General features: G+C 34.4%; 1 protein-coding gene across 1 annotated transcript in view; it reads right to left on the reverse strand.

Annotated features, from left to right (window-relative positions):
* Positions 1–3,475: 3,475 nt before the first annotated feature.
* PPP4R4 (protein phosphatase 4 regulatory subunit 4) overlaps positions 3,476–20,960 on the reverse strand; it is a 39,967-nt gene continuing 22,482 nt past the window's right edge. Inside the window, exons 10-23 of the mRNA XM_061998327.1 lie at positions 20,528–20,605; positions 19,079–19,162; positions 17,596–17,778; positions 16,169–16,274; positions 15,252–15,399; positions 14,779–14,923; positions 13,849–13,890; positions 13,682–13,756; positions 11,236–11,311; positions 10,747–10,827; positions 10,326–10,419; positions 9,823–9,893; positions 8,911–9,046; positions 3,476–3,500 (exon numbers count right to left, since the gene is read on the reverse strand). Coding sequence (XP_061854311.1) covers positions 3,476–3,500; positions 8,911–9,046; positions 9,823–9,893; positions 10,326–10,419; positions 10,747–10,827; positions 11,236–11,311; positions 13,682–13,756; positions 13,849–13,890; positions 14,779–14,923; positions 15,252–15,399; positions 16,169–16,274; positions 17,596–17,778; positions 19,079–19,162; positions 20,528–20,605 — 1,344 coding nt within the window. The remainder of the gene's footprint in view (positions 3,501–8,910; positions 9,047–9,822; positions 9,894–10,325; positions 10,420–10,746; positions 10,828–11,235; positions 11,312–13,681; positions 13,757–13,848; positions 13,891–14,778; positions 14,924–15,251; positions 15,400–16,168; positions 16,275–17,595; positions 17,779–19,078; positions 19,163–20,527; positions 20,606–20,960) is intronic.

The raw sequence follows: 20,960 nt of genomic DNA on the forward strand, positions 1-20,960 counted from the left end.
ATAAAGGTAACAGTTTCTATTCTGGGATATGTAAGAGGCTTTATTTCCATTTTATTAATTTACATTTGAATAAAAAAGACAGTGAAGCATGAAAATGTGAAAAAATGCTTAACAAGCTAAATTCACTAAGACACAAAGCAACAAAACTGTGCCCTGTAAAGCCCAACTTGCAAACTAAAAGAACCCACAGAACTGAACTTTAAATAAAGTCAATAGTGTAGTGATAAGTCTAAATGAAAACCAGAGATTCATATTGCAAAATATTCAGAAATCTCATTCCCAAACACTGAAGTCTGGCATTCCTCAATATTAACTTCTGTTGTGAAAGCTTATCGACCTCAGTGTTAGCAGAAATTTGCCACTTAGAAAAACAGAGGCAGGACCAAGCTCTAAAACAGAAATTGTAGTCTCTGTCTAGAGATCTTTATTTTATTACTGCAGAAATTGTGCTGAGTCTATCATGAAGTCTACATCATCTGGAGTATAACCTCTTTTAAACTGTTTATTCAGAGCATCAAATCACCTCATTTTCTTAGGGTACACAATGTGCCTGCTTTTAATGTATTCTTTTTATTAAAGAGAAAATAATTCTGAGAAATAACTCAGATATTCTGAACCTGGAATATCTTCATACCATCAAGCTGAGCCTCTCCTAAAACCAGATTTTCTGCATTTAGATATGAAGGTCAACTACGTAACAGGACTCCATGCCCGACTTTGGTACGAAAAATATACTTCCATAAAAGTCAAATAAATCTATTCACAGGGTTGATCCTAAAATCTAAGAGATGTTGCCAAAACATTTTGGAAAAATACTCCCATGATCTAAATACCATTCAATTTATTCAAGTATTGCAGTGATTCCAACAGAACAGTAAGATCTTCAACATTCAGTAAATTTTAATTAGCAGTAGAGTCCTGTGTATGTGAAGCATGAAACAATGCCAAAAATGACCTCTAGCTATATACAACTAACAGATGTAAGCATTTCTCTACTTTCTCATACAGCTTTCACAAAATAGCTGCCCAAAAGCGGGCAGAGTTTTCAAAATCATTTGGCATAGAATCTTCAAATGTGTTGATCAATAAATGCACATAGATGCATCCGTAAGCGAAAATAAAAAGATACATTACAGGGTAAGCTGATAAATAGCTCTAAAAATCACTTAGATATATCTACCCACAGCAACCCGGTCAGTGGTGTAAGCCACTCACTAAAGGATCTGGCAGGCTGACTCTGGGATCAGACTAATCTCTGAAGGTGCACTAACCTAATTCCACATGGCAGTACGAACGTATCCAGAAAGAAAGAGAATTACTCCTGCCTGCCTCCAAATGATTAGTAGGAGGAACGTTTCTATGGAGAGCCCAAATATCACAGTGTGGTCGACCTCCAGCTGTTATTCCGAATTGCAGGTAAAAATGCTACAAAGGGTTTGGACCTATTGGTGCTGTCCAACAGAAGTAATCCCGGGGTAAGCAGTCCCAGAAAAGGTTGCTGGGATGGTGGTCTGTAGTGTGAAGGACTGATGAAAGCATCCACGAGACACCAGTATTGTACAAGGAAGATGTGCCAACCAAAAAAAAAAAAAAAAAAACCTAGAACATTTAAAGATTACATAGCAGTAATTTAATACACAGGTTATTGAGTGGAGCACATGTTGTCAGCATTAAATAAATTCATCAGTTAAAAATGACAGACAAATGACAGTCAGTAAGAAACAAATCACAGACTGTATACAGAACTCATTACATGCTTATTAAGGGGAGAAATAGCTTGGATTCAAGTTTCTGAACTTCCTGGTTGTTCTGCATTGCTCCAGTAAAGGCATCCAAGGGTCAACACAGTTTTGAGTCCTGTTCTGCAGCTGAGTACTGCTGATCTGAGTTTGGTCCCTGGCAGAAGTCAGACTGAGAACAGACTGAGCAGTCTCCCGTGGCCCACAGGTGGCACATTGAGTTAGCTGTTCCTGGGGAACCGCGAGTATCTGCTGTCATGAAAGAGACAAAAGCAAAACCTGGGAGGAGCCAGCAGATGTTGTCTGTATAGCCACATGAATATTGCATGTTAAACACCATAATACTTGAAGCTTTTAAAGAATTTACAAGATCCTACACCAGACTGCAGAACAAACAGAAAACTTGAGTGTTTCCACAGAATCTAAAGGTCTGTGACTAAACACAAAGTCAATTGCAGCTGACTAAATCTAAATGCAGTGTATGAGGTTTAAGAATTCAGACAGTAGAACACTGCTAAATCCAAAGACACATTTTGTACTTCACACGTGACAGCATACATCTATATTTATTACTATTTAAAAGAAATATCTTCTTTAGGTAAATGCTTTTATTTATTTTAATTATAAAAGATGCCCTGAGAATTTGTTTTTTCAAGAACATGCATATATAGCATTGTCCTAGGTTTTATTTTGAGTAAATCATCATTCATATTTTTACATTATAAAAAGGAACCACACACGCGTACGCACTCACAGATCAGATCATCTTTATCATACACCAGTACATTTAAAAACCCACACATTTCTTATATCAATACATTTATGCTGCTTCCATTTTGAAATAGAGAAGCTGACAATAGCTTCATAGCCTCTCTCTCAAGTATTGGCATAAATAGAACTTTTTAAAATATAATTGCATGGTTTTCCACAGAAAAATTTTGATAGAAACGTCAACATTAATACAAAAAAAAATGCAGATGACATCACTGAAGCATGACAGCTTGCAATAGCAGCTGATTAAAAACTAGATACACAGTTATAAATTATTCAAGTGAAAATACAATCAGAAATACTGAAAATGAAACAAGTGTTTATACAACAAAACTTATGAAATAAAACTTGTTTTATATCATCTGCAGACATCTGGTTTTAGATTGCTTTGAAACTTACACTGGATTTTGATCAACTTTACTTAGTACTCGTACAAACATTACCTCTAAATTCAGAGCACAATGCTACTCAAGTTTATGTTTTTTATAGACTGATCAATGGTTCTGGACTTTGGTCTTAAATTAGGTTTGAAAATTCTTTAAAATGTGGGATTGCTTTTTCATATTCATAACATTTCCTTCTATTTCTCACATAAAACATGGGTTTTAAGAGTTGCTAAAATTGTAAATAAGTCAATTAAGTGAGATGTGTATTCTATATCCAAGAATTTTAACTAAAAAAGGCATAATTGAAGAAAACAAAATCCTCTCCTTAGCTGGAGCAGTTAAGGGCACATAGCTGAAGTTTTATTTCATAACATTTCACTACAAGGTTAGAATTCTGAAACTATTACATTAGTTATTTTACAGCTTGGGACTTTATATAAAAGATAAAAAGATTTAACTTTGTAAGATGCATTTTATTCACTCCAGGCATAAGAGAGTCCCATCAGCTGTTCCCACCTTCTCACTCTAGAACATCGCTTCCACCAGTCTCTGGTTCCCTTCTTTTTTCTGTCAGAAGTCCTAAGAGTTTGATTTTCTGTTTTTTCTTCACACAAAAGAAGAAACACACATAACATATTGTTACAATATTATTAAATATCATCATTAAGTGCTATTGTGTGAAGCATTTTATTATCACTTTTAGCTGGCGTACTTAAAAATTACTAGCTGCTCTACCACAGCCATTGAAAAAGTGAAATGAACACATTCTGAGGACATTCAAGAAGAGTGTACTTTGTTAATTTTTCCACAAGAGGCCATTTAGAGATCCCGTTAAGCAAGATGCTTACATTAGTACAAGTAGTCAAGTATTGTTTACAAATAATGCCAAGGGTCTCCAGCATAATCCATGAAAAATCTGGGGAAAGTGGAGATGGGGAAGCTTAGAGCTCTTTACAGTGTTATTTCTAGGTCTTAGGTGTTACTTCTAGGTCACTTCTGCAATTTCTTGAACTTTTCATAGGCTTTATTTTTAATCTTTAAATATACTGTTCTTCAGTTTTGAGGAGGTGTAGCTATGTCAATTAACAACTGTTTGTAATGGTCAGAGATCTTTGGAAGAGCATCACTTTCAGAACTCTGTAGAAATGTTTTACAAAAAAAAAAACCCACCAAGATATCATTCTGTTTCGCTCAAACTCCTGGTGGAACCTTTCATGCTAATGCACTAGTGTTAGGATACCTACTAGCTTCGTCTTAGAAATGGCACCTAACCAACTCAAAGTGGAGCAGATCAATGGCAGAACTACTTTATATTGTGCTCAACTTCCTAAGCAATTATATGATCAATGAAAGATGCTACTTTAACATATTTATGCATATAATAATCAAAACATGGTCACACACCAATGTGGATGTCATAAAGGTCAGTTGTGGACATCTTATAAAATACTGATATCAATTTATCATTAAGAAACTGATTTCTATGCAACAATAAATCTACTCCTGCTTTTTACAGGATGGAAAACCTGTACTGCTCATTCTTGAGACAGGTTTTATTAAAAGTCAAATAAAATTGGGCACTATCTGTATATGTCTATAGGCAAGATGGAAAGCTCCTAAGTGCTGTCTATAAAGCTTTATATTTTCACTGACTGATCTATAAAGTTCTGGGAAATACCTTTAGCCAGCTCCACATTGAAATCAGTCACATTACAGCAATGTAAACTCAAGTAAAACAGTAATTCTCACCCTAAAAGAAAATATCTTAGTCTCATAAAAAGGAAAACATTTAAAAGAAGATAAGAAAACTACATAGCATTATAAAACCAGATCAGACTACTTGATAGAATGCAGTGTTTATGAATCATGCCAATTTCTGCACTAGGATGACTCATGATCTAACTGGCAACTCTTCAACAGAAAGTCAGAAAACCACATTTGCTCTGCAAATTGATTTAAGTAAGGCCTCGAGGGATGAAATACTCAACTGAGTGCTCTTTGTGATTCTTTTCTACTCCACAAGGCACTTAAAGTAGGTATTCAGCTCTTTTGTGATTTCAGCATTAAGCTATATAGGTGCATCTTTAGCTTAATTCCTAACATTTTCTATTCCCAAGTAGTACCTAAAGTTGGCAAATCATACGAAAGGTAATGGACATTTTCTTGTTACCTGCTCGTGAGTACCAGATCAAGTTTGCTGAGATTATTTTTTTTTTACATCTACATTATTTTCAAATAATGAAATGGGACAAACAAACTCATGATTATGGTAAGTAAAGATTTAAATTTTCCACCAAAGTAACTGGGTTTTGAAAAATTCCTGGAAATTCTTCATCCCTGAAAACTACACTATGCTGTCAAAAGTGAACATTTGCCAATGTTTAGCAGAGTACTTTTCCATAACAGATTACACTTAGGTAACCAAATATTTTGTCCAAACACATATTACTTCAAACTGATAATCACTAATCATATCAATTGTTATTTTAATTGTTAAGCAACATCTGACTGCCCAATCTTCAATTTTTCACAAACACACATAATTACTTAGAAATAGAAACATACTAAAAGTTATCATATTCATGTTGCAGAGCCAATGAACAAAAGGTTAGGACTTGTCAGAATTAAGATGGTCAGTGTATTGTTTAATCAGAAAAATTTACATGACGATAGAGTCTAAATATATACTCAATTATTAGTTTCACAAAAGTTTTCTGCCTTAGTGAGTCCATAGATGGTGACATTTATTCATGAGTGTCAATTCAGCTGCACTTCTCATTACACAATCTTCAAATTCTTCTCTCAGTAAGAGTAATTTCTGTCAACTGCTTATATATTTGGATGTCAATTTTTTCCATTATTCAACCTAGAAGTTTAGTATATTTATTTTTAACACCAGGATTGACTTCCTGAACTAAAGAAAGATAAAAGAGGTATATCTAAACATATCTGTAGTCAACATGGGTAGGTGGATGAATACATTTACCGCCAACTATTCCTGTACCTGTATTTCTTAATTTCTCCTTACAGAGCTGCTCCATTCCCTTCCAATCCCTACCATTCTATGATTCTATAAATATTGGGTAAGATTACAAAAATAAATTGAATCTACCATGCAGCAGACATGATACCAACTTGAGAGATGTGTTTTCATATAAGAACACAGAATATTAAAATTCTTCTTCGGAACTAAATCTAGGTCATCCTGAGCTTGCTCTTCTTTCTTCAAAAATATTTCTCTTTCCATACTATATCCACTTGGCTTCTGACACTATGCAGTCTAGGGACTTTCTGATCCAGAGAGAATACCTAGATCATTGTGTTTGATCAGATGCCTGCTGTCAAATAACCTGTTGTTAAGGTATTCACTGGGGAATGATACATTGAGACATGAATCTGAGTGTCTTACATTTTACTTTCCTGTCAGAAAACAAAGGTACAAACTGCTCTGTCTGAGTCTTTTTCTGTCCATTTGTATTCAAACAAAAGATATGACAGATATAAAAACCTTTGAAATGTGGAAAAGTTTTATAAGATGTAAAAAACATGTCTAATTAATCTTTGAATCTAACTGCTTCATGACAGTTAATCCATTTATTTTCCCTAAATCCTTGTGAGATAGATGAGTAACTGGAATTTCTACAATGTTTGCTAAAAAAAATTAAAACATTTAAACTAATTTTCTGGTTTTGATGACAGAAAACAGAGGTATCCAGAGATTAAGGTGAAAACACATGGGGTTTTGAGCACATCTACTTTTTGAAAGCGTGTAGCACTGTATGTACATGTCCTATTTACTTTATAGATAGTTTAAAATCTCAGCATGTCTGCTAACCTAACCACTGCATTTGAAATCAGGCACTTTTAAGTAAGTGACCACCTAATGATCACCTATAAAAAGTCAGAAGTACATATTGTGGGCAATATTTAAGAGAAGGCATTAGACTCTGGCAAAGACAGGGACAGACTGTTATTCAACTTGCCACCTTAAAGTATTTCTGCTCTGGAAACACTGACAACACAAACAGTCCACCTTCATTCACTACTTATCATCCAACCTTTTCTACAGAGAAAATGCAGTTTTAAAAATAATAGTTCACAGAATCACAGAATGGTAGGGGTTGGAAGGTACCTTTAGAGATATCTAGTCCAACTCCCCTGTTAAAGCAGGCCCACCTAGATCAGGTCCCACAGGAACACATCCAGGTGGGTTTTGGAAATACCCAGAGAAGGAGACTCCACACCCTCTCTGATCAGACTGTGCCAGGGCTCCCTCACCTGAACAGGAAAGAAGTTTTTCCATGTGTTTAAGTGGAATCTTTTGTGTTCCACCTTACGTCTGTTACTCCTTGTCCTGTTTGTGGACTTTACAGAAAAAAATACTTGCCCTACCCTCATGACATACACCCTTCAGGTACTTATAAGTGTTGATGAGGTCCCCCCTCAGTCTTCTCCAGGCTAAAAAGCACCAGGTCTCACAGCCTTTCCTCATAAGAAAATTGTTCCAATCCCCTGATCATCTTGGTAGCCCTCCACTGAACTCCCTCCAGAAGTTTCCTGTGTCTTGAGCTGGGGAGCCCAGAACTGGACACAGTACACCAGAGCAGAGTAGAGGGGGGGAACCTCCCTCGACCTGATACATCACTATGCAAGATGGATTTAATTCCAGAACAACTTTATCTTATACAGTACAGATGGTAAAGCTCCAGTTGAAAAAAATCCTCTGTAATCACAACAAAAGACTGCATCAATGTATACAAGTAGCTCAATGCAAGCTGTTCAGAGAATTTATTTTTTTTTACATTTCTTTAAACTTCTGAGTGTTTTATTTTACAATTTAGGAATTTCATTAACTTACACCTGTGAGTAAAGTAGCGGGAAGAGTGGTGTTTTGGCTTGTTTTTTAAACGAACCTGAAAATACCAAAGTGGGGAAATATCAGTTGATACAGATACTTAATTCACCAGAAAGGACCACTGAAGAGATATCATTCTCAATACTGTTTCCCCTTTATAATTGGCAAAGCAGTATAAGGTGTTTACTCTTTCCTATCTGGTGCTCTCTCATGCAAGTCATAGTCTCCTTTCATTCTTGGTGTCACATATCAATTCAGATTTCCAAGGCCTTGATCACATTACCTCATACTTTTCAGCTTCCAGTTCTAGTTTCTGTTACACTTTCCCAAACAATTTCCCTTTCTTGCTATTACTGGCTCCTTTCCTTTCTACCTTGGCTAAGAAAGCAAATCTCTGAGAGTAAAGAAAAATCTTAGTCTGAGCACCTAAATTCACAGCTAGTCCAAAGACAGTAACTTACAACTGCAAGTTCTAGTGTAAAAGGAATCTACAGGGTTCCAGAGTTCACCGAGATGCCAGAGTTCACCGAGACTTCACTGAGTAAATACCCATCAAAGCAAACAAATTAATGTTTGATTTTGTTCTTGCAAAACATTGAAGAGTTTAGGCTGAAATTTAAAGAAAACCAGCCTGAGGGAAATACCTAGCACTGAAATTTTTATCTAAATGGTTAAGGCAAGGTAAAGAAAACTGCCTTAATAACAAGTAGCAGTAACAGATCATCACAACTGTCAAAATTCGTCATTAAATACTTTCACAATAATACATAAATATATATAAACACATAGAAAGAAGGAAAAGAAAAAATTAAATCATCTAACAGTACACACATTCTACTTCTCCAACTACATGTAGCTAAACCATGGTGATGAGTTATTTTCCATCAAATACATCAACATTGACTTTGTTCCATTTCACCATCCACATAATGTACCAGATGAATGCAAACATGTGCAGGAGAAACAATGTGAAAGACTAGTTGAAAGCGAATGCAATCTTAAAAACATTTATAATTGCACACATCACATTTCTACCCTGATATTTTAGTATTTAAAAATCTGTGTGTAGAAGTATCATAAATACAGGCTCATAGCTCTTTTAAGCTCCCTTTAAAAATGTTATCCATGAGCTTTATTTAACCTCTCATCAATCACTTACATGCTCATCTTTCGGGACTGACTCTCCTTATTTCCATTGCTCTTTTGGTCAGATGGATTAAATAAGTTGCGAGAAGAACTGGAAGAAAAGGCAGCATTCCCACTATTACTAGTAGAATGAGTCCGGAATGAATCATCTGAAACAAAGAGTTGCAGATTAGTCAATAAATTTTGTCTGAAAAAAAATGCACAGAGATTAACAGAAGGGGCTGTTCTTCCTGTGTCAGTAGTGGCATATTTCCTATGGCAATAATCTGAAAGTTTAATTTCCTGTAAGAAAATGGCTAAAACTTAACATTTCTTCAAATATTTTTATGGAAAAAACACAAAATAATTAGAAGACACATTTTGGAAGAGACGATTAATACACTTGATATATGAAAATAGTGGGATTTAATTGGTCAGTCTCTAGCTGCTTAAAATTTAGCTTTTTCATCTAAGCTAATTGGTAGTGAATGAAAAAAGACAGATTCCTTTAGGAAACAATTCACCTCATTCTAATCTTTAATCATACAAACTCTTCCACAGTAAATGGACACAGGGCCATTTCAAGACAGCAGTTTCTCTCTCCAAATTCAGCAGAAGTTACACATAACATCCCTTTCCTCACATAAAATAGATGGAGGCAAAGTGCAAAGCCATCCATTTTAGGACATCCAAAATACCAATCATTAAATGCCAGATTCATTTTACTGCTTTTAAAGATAGCTTTAAATGAATGTGTAACAAGAACAACAAAAAATCAGAAAAATAACAACTAGACTAGCACTTCAGTGCACAAACATATTGTAGAGTTATAATTCTATATTCTTTAGAAAATAATATCTTACAGTTTGCCTGTTTAACAGGGCTCCAGTAAATTCAGCACCCCCACAAAAAGCTAATGTAAAATGCAGTATAATAACCTACTTACCACTAAAGGATAACATACAACTTTTTCCCATTCCTGATGCAGAAGACATATGTCCTGTAGCAGAGCTTTTACTTAAAAAAAAAAAAACAAACAAATTGCTTATCACAGAAAAGTGTTTTCTGCTGTTTAATAATATTGGAGGTTATTTCTGAGTTTATGTGAAAAAATAAAATGAGAAAGTTATGCTGAAATTTCTTTAAGAAATTGAGGAATTTAGATCTAGCAGTTCATATTGAAAGATATTTTTAATACATGATAAAAGGTGGCATATTTTAACTTTAAAGGAATTCATAGCAATTTTTAGGCCATTTAATACCTTAAAATGGTATTTCTTCCTACAGTTCCAAATGGCATATCTTAACCAATTAAGCAGTAAGCTGAAAATTTGTCACATTTAGTAGCATATCACTACTTCCATAGATTTGCATGCATATCATTTCATAACTGTTATCTATTAGGTAAACAGCTGCCTATGAAATAAGCAATAAAGATAATAAAGATACTTAGGACATTTGTCTATGTTGCTATATTTTGGATGTAGAGCTTGGGTATTGAAAGACTGGCTTCGAACCAACTTGGATTTTTTGTCTTCTTTGCCTAAAAGTGGAAAAAATTTTAAACACGGATATCATTGCATTTCCTTGAGTAATTAAGAACACTTTTTAACATGACTTTCTGCCAGCATCTACTAGCTGAAGGAATCAGTTTAAGTACTTCAATAACACCTTATGTCACTTGTTTATACTCTAAAGAATGAAATAAAACTAAAAAAGATAGAAAACACATTCAGTTCTAGGAGTGAAACCTTTTCCTACACGTAGCAGGTGAAATTTTGGCCCACAAATGCCCACAAGCAGCTTTGCTGGGTTTTAACCTACTAATGGGAGATCAAAGCATTTCAGAAGAGTTTTTAAACATTCCTACCTGTTGTTATACCAGAAGAGCTTCCAGGAACAGAGAGTGTGATACTTTTTGCCAACACTGATGATGTTTTACTGTCTCTACCTAAAAAAAAAAAAATTTAAAAAAATCACATACTTGTCTCTTAAAGGTTAACTTTAAAGAAAGGAAGAGAATATATCACAAACATAAGGTAAACAGTAATTATATCTAATCCAGTGCTACTAACACTTCAGAAATATGATAAATACTTACATTACAACACAAAATTTAAAAAAAACAGAGAATGTAAACTGTTAAGCATTTTATTAATAAGTCAAAATTCTTCCTTCTAATATAAGGTCAGTTTTCTTTAGAAATATAGAGAATATAAAGTTTTATTGCCACTTTCTAAAACTCTGCTATTTACTGTATAAAAGATCTCTTTTCATGTCCTTTCTCTTCTACCTTTGCAGAAGTAATGCATGTACAAACAATATGTATACAAATAAATATGAACATAAACAAACTTACGCTTCTTTTCAAACATTTTATCATTAATATTTGTAGACCTTCCTTCATTATGCTGCTTCTCTTTTTCTAATTGTTCCTAAAAAATGAATGCTTTTCTTCAGTATTAGTCAGAAAAATTACAGACGTGTTTTAACTAGCAGTTGCTTCCAAATCAACAAAATAATAGTTAATTTCTACCTTCTCCTACTATTAGCACAACTCCTAGTCAATATCCACAGCAAGTAAATGAAATTATAAAAGAAACAGAATGAAATCAAGGTACATACATAAAAATCACACCAAAACATGTTGAGTTTAATTATAAAGGAACCTCAGAGTTGAAGTTTGCACTTATTACTAACATTTTGCCTTGTTTGGGGTTTTTTTAATTAAAAAAATACATAAATTGGCAGCTGTCAATGGAAAAATTTTCATGCAACACATACTCTGATAATACAGCTGGTAATGTTTTTAATTCAAACATACAATTCAATTAAAATCTTTTCCTCAAATGTTAAGGTGTGTCACATATGCTCAAATATTTTGAAGGTCTAAAATTAACATCTACAGTTGATAAGCCTTTATGCAAAATAAACTCGAGTATTACAGTTCTTCACGTGTAAGGAATTTATTTGCCTGTTATTATTATATAAGGTAGCCTTATGGGTGTGCTTTTGAGAGCATATCCATAGATAGAAGATAGTGTTAACACAACTACATCCATAATTTTAAAAGCCAATGCTTGCTTAAGAATTCTTGATGAAGATATATCACTCCAACTCCAAAAAGCTATACAATGTCAGGTTATTTTCTCCACTAAGTTCACAGCAAAAAAGTGCCAAGTAATTTTCTACTCCGGTTTTTCGTGGCACTCTAATTACTACCCAAGTTTTGGGTTGGTTTTTGGTTTTTGTTTTTTTTTAAAGCGGTAATGAATTCAGGTCAAGGATGCTGAAATATAGTTTTTACTAAGTCAATTAACTAAAATTAAGGAAACTTATTAACATCTTGAATATTAAAAACTGTAGCAATCAGACACATTTCACTGGATTCAATGGCTGCTCATCGATTTGGGAGAGCAGTGTGTCACATGTTACTTTGTACATGTCCAGTTCCTCAAAAGTATGTCTCTCACAGACAATGCTTAACAAGAAATTTGTAATACTGAAGGTCTGCCCATGTCAATAGCATTTATCATAAAAATACAGGTGCTTTTCTAAAGCCTAGCCCTAGAAGCAGGATAAAAATGTTATCATACATACACGATAACATACAATACACAATAACACAGAGCACACTGGAGGTTATTTTACCATAGTCCAAAATGCTTTCACTATGAAAACATTAACTGTATCTATCTATAAGACTGCTAAGTTTTTTGAATATGTGAATATTTCTTTTAATACGTATATGCAGGTCCTGAGAACAAAGCTTGAATCCTTGGCTCAAGTTAACGAGAGGTGGCAGGAAGTAGATGACACAGGTATCTTGAACTGAGAAAAACAGCTGCCCCAGAGAAAGCCCACAGTACCTATTGACATCAGTGAGCCACAAATGTGGGCTCTGTAGCGATCCCAGAGAGGAAAAAGTGACATTTTTTTGGACCATCTTGAATATTTTCTGGTTCACTACAGAGAAGCTCAGTTACTAGAAGTTAGAGGAACCATGTTAATGAAATTTGATCTGTTCTACATCTTATCAGCTTCTTAGCTTCTCCTACATCAAGCCAGAGAGGAGGCAGCAGAACAGAGGACTGTAGTAATCTGATCTAGCCTTTGAGAAGATTTAGCAGGCTATGTAGCTTTTGCAGCTTTTGCTTACAGCTATGACAGAGGATAGTTTCATAAGTTGGAAAAGCATTCTGCAGACTTTTAAATCCTGAGTAAATTGTAGCTCCCTTTTCTCTATGCAGCATGCACTAACTCTCCCTCCTGCCAGGCTGAAGATATCAATGGCCTTTCTTTCTTTCTTTCCTTTTTTTTTTTTTTTTAGGTAGCAAGAAAGCTTTAAACACACTGAGCCTCCTTTGGCTTCCTTGTCACAAATTAAGTTCTGACATGAACTTATTTGCCTGTGAAAGCTGTACGTGAATTTTGAGGTGCTCCATGATTCAATTTATTATGTTACACAAGTCTGACAAATTGTTAATCTCCCTCAAAAATATTTCATAAAGCTGTGCTGAAGGGCTTGGATTTTACAACTATAAAGGCAACAAATATGAATATTTTTCAAGAAATTCCAGTTATCTTTCTATGTGATACAGCAAAATTTAGGTAGTAAGAAAAGGAAGTTTTATGTTACTTAGAAGGACTTAACCTTGACATAAACTGTAAAATGAAACCACACATGAGTTATGAACCCACCAGGTCTCTCCACAATATGCACTTCCTCTACCTTAAAATTATTGCCTTATTAATATTTAGCTACAAACTATTAAAAAAGGCCAGATTGTATGGATAAAATATACCATTTCCAAAAGGAGATGTTCTTGTCTCTCTTTTTCTTGATCCAATAAATCATTTTCGTAAAATCTTTTCTGAAACTTCAAAACAAAATCAATAAAAATTTAAAAATCACTACATGAAAATGGGAACTAAAAGTACTTGGTAAGTATTAAAGATAGTAAGTACTTACAGCATCTACAGAGATCTCCACTCTGTCCAATTCTAACACTGTCTATAAAGAAAATCAAAACATCATTTATTGTTACTCAACAGCATGCCACTCTTCTAACTAAAAAACTGCCCAGATAAGAAACTTGGAACAATGGTATTCAACATCAAACATGACTTTTCTTTCTAAACATTTGAAGCATATGCTTGTATTTTTGTAAAAAAAAAGCAGTTATAAAGTGTCAGAGAATATTTTCAGAGCCCTCTTGAAATTACAGTGAAGGACTAATACCTATAAGGAACTCAAAATACACTCAAAGAAAGCACAGATGCATAAATGGCTGGAGCATGGACCTAGGAATCAAGACTGACAAAGCAACTAAGGAATCTGTGAATAAACCAGGATGCTCCATGCAAGTGTTGACACAATCTCTCCTAAAAGACTGGCACTATAAGGAAGCCATTTACTTTACTTCATGGCTTCACTGAGACTGAAGAGACTAAAGAGGTACTTTTTTGGTGAATATTCATGTTACAAAAACATTTTCAACATCTCAAAATTCTGCAAATCCTTTATCTGTATATTTTAAACTATAGGTTAACAGGTTATCTCTACCTCAAACATTTCTTTTTACTAGAGTTAGCCTTTAAGATCTTTGGTCATCTGTTATTGTTTCACAAATGTTCATTGAGCCAAAATCCTGGATCCCAGTCACCAGAAAGTAACTGTAATGTAAGTAACCAAGGAAACACCAGCTCTTAAATTTGACAGAATGCATTATACCACATCTTCTCTTAATTGTTCAAAATTACATAATTGACAATAGAAATCTTTAGTCTGTTTTTATGTTAAGAGAATCAACAGGAAGCATAACTTTGATCACCTTAACTTTCAATGATAACCCCAAGATAAAATGGAAAAGAAAAACAGCAGGAAAAGAAAAACACTTACTCTTTTTACAATAGTCAGGACATCTTTGTCTTTCTCTTGGCACAAAAGTTTCCTTATACATAATTCCAACTGCTGAAGTAAATGTTTATCAGTGGGAATCTTCAGTGTAGATTTAACTTTTGGCAACAAATAGCATAGCTTCATTCTACAAAAAGAAGAAAAGTCATGTTTCTCTACACTCATGAAACAGCATATTACTTTCTTCCTATCTACTGCTGGCTCCTCTGCCTCAGCATTCCTCTCACTCCCAAAACCCAGCACTTTCAACGAAGTCCCACAAACGCTCAAGACTGAACTGCTGCTGTGATTTTCTAATATCATTCCCATAGTCCCCCACACCTTTAATACTGGTCATTCTGAATGCTCAGTGACTTGTAGTCATGTCCTACTATTTAAACCTGTAACAAAATTTCTTCATATGTTATTTAAAGCTTTTTTTCCCCATACAGCGCTACACATTCTTCATACAGTACCTCACATTTGCCACTGGATCGTGTGTAAGTTCAAGCACAGGTAGGAAAAAGTATTTACAGAAGAATGATTTTGAAAACAGTTCCATAATGAATTCACAAGTATCTAAAAACCGAAGTCTGTTCCAATAACTTTTTCCTTGGCCCAGTTCTGAAAAATAACAATCCACAGGTATTATTGATTAAGTGTTCAATGTAAGACAGAAAACATTCAAAATGTTAATCTTTGACTCAAAGATGATAATCACATTCATCTAAAGGCTCACCTTCTCAACCTGTCTCAATTCTTCTTTCAGTGAAAAACTAACCTTTGGAATTCAGTGACCAGTTATGTCAGTGAGCAATTTTTTCAGAAATATGACCTATACTTTTCAGCATTTGAAAAAGTAAAAATAGCAAGTTTAGTAGCTACTGTGTTGAACAAAGCCTTGTATGCCTTTCAAACCATGTCACAGCTGTATCAAAATTACTATGTAAACATTAAGAATTGCTAATGAGAACTACTCAAAGTTCTAATCTGTCTTTAAAACACTTGGCTAGAAAAGAAAGTCTATGTGACTAACTCGTTGATAAACAAATTTCTGAGAAGATCTGGTCAAGTCTTCTTCTGCTAATGCTTCTATAGAATATTACTTCTATAGAGGAATTCTGCTTATTGCTTATCTACAGAGAAGCGATTTTGGATTCAAGAAGCTGAGTTGTATCTTGGTATATTGTCAATTCCCACTTTCCCAATTCCTTTGTATAACCCTTGCATATGCACAATATGTTTTGCCTGGTGATAATATAAGCAACTGAATTTCTTCTAAGTATAATTCCTCCAATGAAGTCAGGAAGTTACACTGAATAAATATAACCATAAATAGATCTTCAGTCAAACTAACTTGCATCTCTAGGTAATCAAGAAAAAATTATCTTACGTTCAATCAGTTTCTGAATAACCTCATGCCTCTGTTCTTGTTTACGATTGTAACGCAAATAAACGCAGAGAGTTCGAGCAGCTGCTTTTTGGACTGGCAGCACATTCTTGACAGAAACAAAGTGAACACAGTTAAATATACCTGAAGGAATATGACTAAAAACATATAAAAATACTAGAAGTAGAAAAAATAGCCTAACTTTATAAATTTTGAAACAATTGGCATAATGTAGGGGAGATTAAGGCAGTTTGGTCAATGAGACACCTACTTGTTTATCTCTTTTAGAATCACCATAGAATCATAAAATGGTAGGGGTTGGAAGAGACCTTTAGAGATCATCTAGTCCAAGTCCCCTGCAGAAGCAGGTTCACCTAGATCAGGTCACATAGGAACATGTCCAGGCAGGTCTTGAAGACCTCCAAAGAAGGAGACTCCACAACCCCTCTGGGCAGCCTGTGCCAGGGCTCCCTCACCTGAACAGTGAAATGTTTTTTTCTTATATTTAAGTGGAACTTTTTGTGTTCCAGCTTCATCCCATTACCCCTTGTCCTGTTGCTGGCTACAACAGAAAAAAGGTCCCAACCTCCTGACACCCATCCTTTAGATATTTGTAAATGTTAATAAGATCTCCCCTCAGTCTCCTCTTCTCCAGACTAAACAACCCCAGTTCCCGCAGCCTTTCCTTATATGAAAGATGTTCCATTCCCCTGATCATCTTGGTGGCCCTGTGCTGGACTCTCTCCAGCACTTCCCTGTCCCTCTTGAGCTGAGGAGTCCAGGACTGGACACAAGACTCCAGATGAGGCCTCAGCAGGGCAGAGTAGAGGGGGAGAAGAACCTCCCTCCACCTGCTGGCCACACTCTTCTTGATACATCCCTAATTTGTTTATTCAACTATTTCAAAAACATCTTTAGGCCATGTTTGGAAGGCACCTTCTATATTGCAGGTGTTAAAACCAAATTTTACAACATCTTCTCTTACAACAGTTTTACTCTTGAATTAATTCAGTAAAATTTCAAACTAGTAGCTTCAGAAGATTATTCATTTTCAGAATAAAGTGCTCTTTCATAAAGAATGAAACACCATGCATAACGTATAGAACCAGGAAACAGAAGGCACTTCTCAGAGGAAAATGTTTTGGTTTACCTAGAAACAAACAGATAATGAATGAGGACTGGAAAGTCTTGCGTGGGAGGAAAAAACATGACAACCTGTCAATCCAAATTTTGCTCCTCAAATGGGGAGGATTTCTCAGAGCAATTTCTTAGTCATCTAAAAAAAAATACAGCCTGATGGGTCCATGTGCAACGAGAAACAGTATTTTAAGATTTATATATAAAGTGTTTTACATAGCAAATATCTGGCCATCACTGTTCCAAATAGCACAAATAAATGAAAGACAATGGGAAAGAGACAGCAGGCTTACATTTGTCATAATGATTGTCAACATTCTGTGAAGAAAACGGTAATAAATCTGATCACTTGATATAATATGAGGGAGACATGCATATTTTTGTAGTAACTTCTCATGAGTTCTCCATTTTAAAGAAGTTGCTGCTCTCTGTTCTGCAGTTGTTAGAGCGGGAATCAAGTCAGGAATAGACAATATCTAGAAATAAAAATTTAAACATTCAAATAATTTTACATCATCTAGCTGTATGTCCTATTATTATGCTTAACAAGCACATCACAAAAACGTAAGAAGCAAAGAAATTTTAAGGGGTCAGTTAATTCCTCTCCTCAGACAGGATCAGCTACACTGAGAAGGTTTCCAGTAGATATTAGTCTAATTTGTTCTTAAAAACTGATTAATGATCAGGTTTCAATGCTCCCCCCTAAGCAGCAAATTCCACTTAAGTAGTCAAAAAAGCTATTCCAGTACCTCACTTAATACACTTTAATTTCCAATCCCTCCTCCTGAAAAAGAAAAACCAATGACTGTATTCTTTGTAATGCTCTTTCACAGATATGAAGACCATTTCGACGACACTCAATTTTCTCTTTCTCAAATCAAATAAATCCCATTTTCCTTCTAGCCTCTTAATCTTTGAAGTTATTCTTCTTAACTCCCTGATTTATTTTAGTAGGAATGATATACTTTTTCTCAGTAGAAAGCAAAGAGTAGCCAAGCTATATTTTCTTTAGCACTAAGCAAAAGGAAAGATCGCCACACTTGACATTGCAATTGTTGTATGCTATATACATTTACAGCTGTGAACATCTGACAAATTCACATTTTAAATTACACCATCAACTTTTGTCCATACAAGAAAATAAATCTATTCATTTTTTTATTTTATTGGAATATCACCATTTCTCTATATATTTAGAAAGTATGTTCGAAACAGCAACTTGAAGCAGATGATCTTTTATGCTCCATTTCACAGGTGAGGAGTCACTGATGAAAAAACCATTCAGAGACAGATACAATGAAATTAGCAAAGTTGGGAGAAATACAGATCTCCTAAACTCTAATTCAGTGCCTTTACTTCATGAAATAGGCTTCCTTCTAGAAGAAACCATGTCTGAAAATGTCAACCATGGACAGTTGCCACACCAACACTAAATAAATAAATAAATAAATTGGGTATTTGCTGTTATTCCTTTAGTGTGAAAACAAGTGGTTTTTTTAACTTAATGACAATATTTCAAAATTGTATCTATTTCACCAAATCTGTAGTTAATTTGAAAATAAACATGGACAAATTGCTCATTTTGCTGCAAAGTCAAAAAAATCTTTTTTTATTTTGAAGTTTATAAAGTTAACAACCAACCAAAAACTCACAGAAACTTCACACCTCTCCAAAGCATAAACTAATCATGAAAGTCTTTTCATGCAGTACATGCCTGAACAACCTTGCTATTCCCTTTTTTTCAGAAAGTAAATTTAAAAACATGAGCATACCCACCTTGCTTTCTGATCCACTGATTTCCCCTCCACTAGTCATTAGTTCAAGGATTTCTGGAAGGTGGCCTACCAAGGCATCTAACACCTATTTAAAGAAAAGCTTCATGAATGAGTTCTGTAAATCAATTTATGTTTTCATCTCTCACCAATACATTCCTGTTGACATCTCTCATGTTACTGTTCTCTCATATCCATGTTAAAAAAAAAAAAAGATGCATTGTTTTTGCATTGATGATGACTGGGATTTAAAATCGGTGTTTTAATGTAACAGGTAATACAAGTACTATTGGTTTCAGTTTAAGAAAACAAGACAAAGTTTTGGTTTATGTGAATACCACAGTCAACGCTTTCTAAACTATTCACAGCATACAATATTTTTTAATGAATATTTATTCTTAAGAAAGATCTGTATTTTGTAGTCAAGTAGGAGCCTCAACAAACACAAAGAATCTTTCATATTTGTCACTTCAACCTTAAAAGAAATTTTTCCTTCTTTAAGAAAAACTTCAGTTGATAAAATATAATATATAGTCCTTATTAATAGAATAATCGTACTTTCAAACATTTTAATACTCGATCCTAGTCTAGAAAGGTACATAGTTAAATATTTTTGGCACTAATTCTGACAGAGGTAATACACAAGGTAAAGCACTATTTTTTTATATTATTTAGATAATGGTATAGTGATGAAACCAAGAAATGTTTCAAAATCACCAGCTGCCTTTGTGTCTCAGCTTTCGGGTGTTCACCTTGTTACAGATGGGTCAGAATTTCACAAACTGTGAGTAGATGTTCTAGGAATACTTTTAATTTCCTTGAAAACATCTACCAAAGGGTATCAAACCTAAAAGGACTCATTTTTCCATGCCATATCCAAAGATTCTACACAGAAAGGGTATTTGTCTGGTTTTCAGTCCAAAAAGTCTCACTATATTGTCTGTAATATAGCTAAGTGATGTAATATAGCTAATGTTTTACATAGGTGGAAACTGAGGTATACCAAACTAAACTGTCTCACAAACACCCACAGATTCTGTAGCAGATCTTTGACTGAAACTGTCTAGAAATCTTGATCTCTAACCATACACGAAATCATGCCCTCTTCAATGGGAGAAACAAAACTAAACCAAAGCAACAACCTTGAACGTTATCAGTAATTATTTAAAGGTGTTAAAACTAAGTCTTCCCAAAGAATTTGTAAGAAATAATATATCAATTAAAACAATTTAGACTCTATATTCTACAAAGGTAATAAATTCAGTGTGAGTTTTGTAAATTTTTATTCTCTTCCTTTTTATTCACAGAAGGCTGGTATCTTTGTGAAGTGTGTGTGAAACAGAAGTAAAAGCTGCTGGTTATTTCAGTTACTCCACTTACTGCTGTTATTAAACATCAAGATAATCTGCCCCAATATAACAAGCAAAAGAAAGTTGCAATATATGTATATTACCTCCAATGACTCATCCTGTAATAGTGTAACCAACTCTTTATGTATTGTATATACACCAGAATTTAAAAGCTTGGCAACCTAAAAAATGAGAGTAAGACAACAAGGTGAAACATTCTTTATTTCTATGGCACTACAAGAACTATACTACATTTGCTTACTTTACAGTAAACATGAAGGAGTACTCTACAATTGTTGCACGTCAGCCTTCTCAAGTTGTGTACTTTCCCACTGATTACATTAAAAATTATTATTATTTATTTGCTTATTTAAAGAATTGAGGTAAAGAAACAAGCCTATTATGCAACCATGAAACATGCTTTTAGAACCAACTTTACTTCAAGAAGTTTTTAAGACTGTTCTGCAAGGATAGAAAAACATCCTTCTGGAATATTCAAGCATTGTACTTCATAACTCTTGAGAGATTTAACTGTCA

This window comes from Colius striatus, chromosome 6 (genome assembly GCF_028858725.1).
Source record: "Colius striatus isolate bColStr4 chromosome 6, bColStr4.1.hap1, whole genome shotgun sequence".
Taxonomy (NCBI): domain Eukaryota; kingdom Metazoa; phylum Chordata; class Aves; order Coliiformes; family Coliidae; genus Colius; species Colius striatus.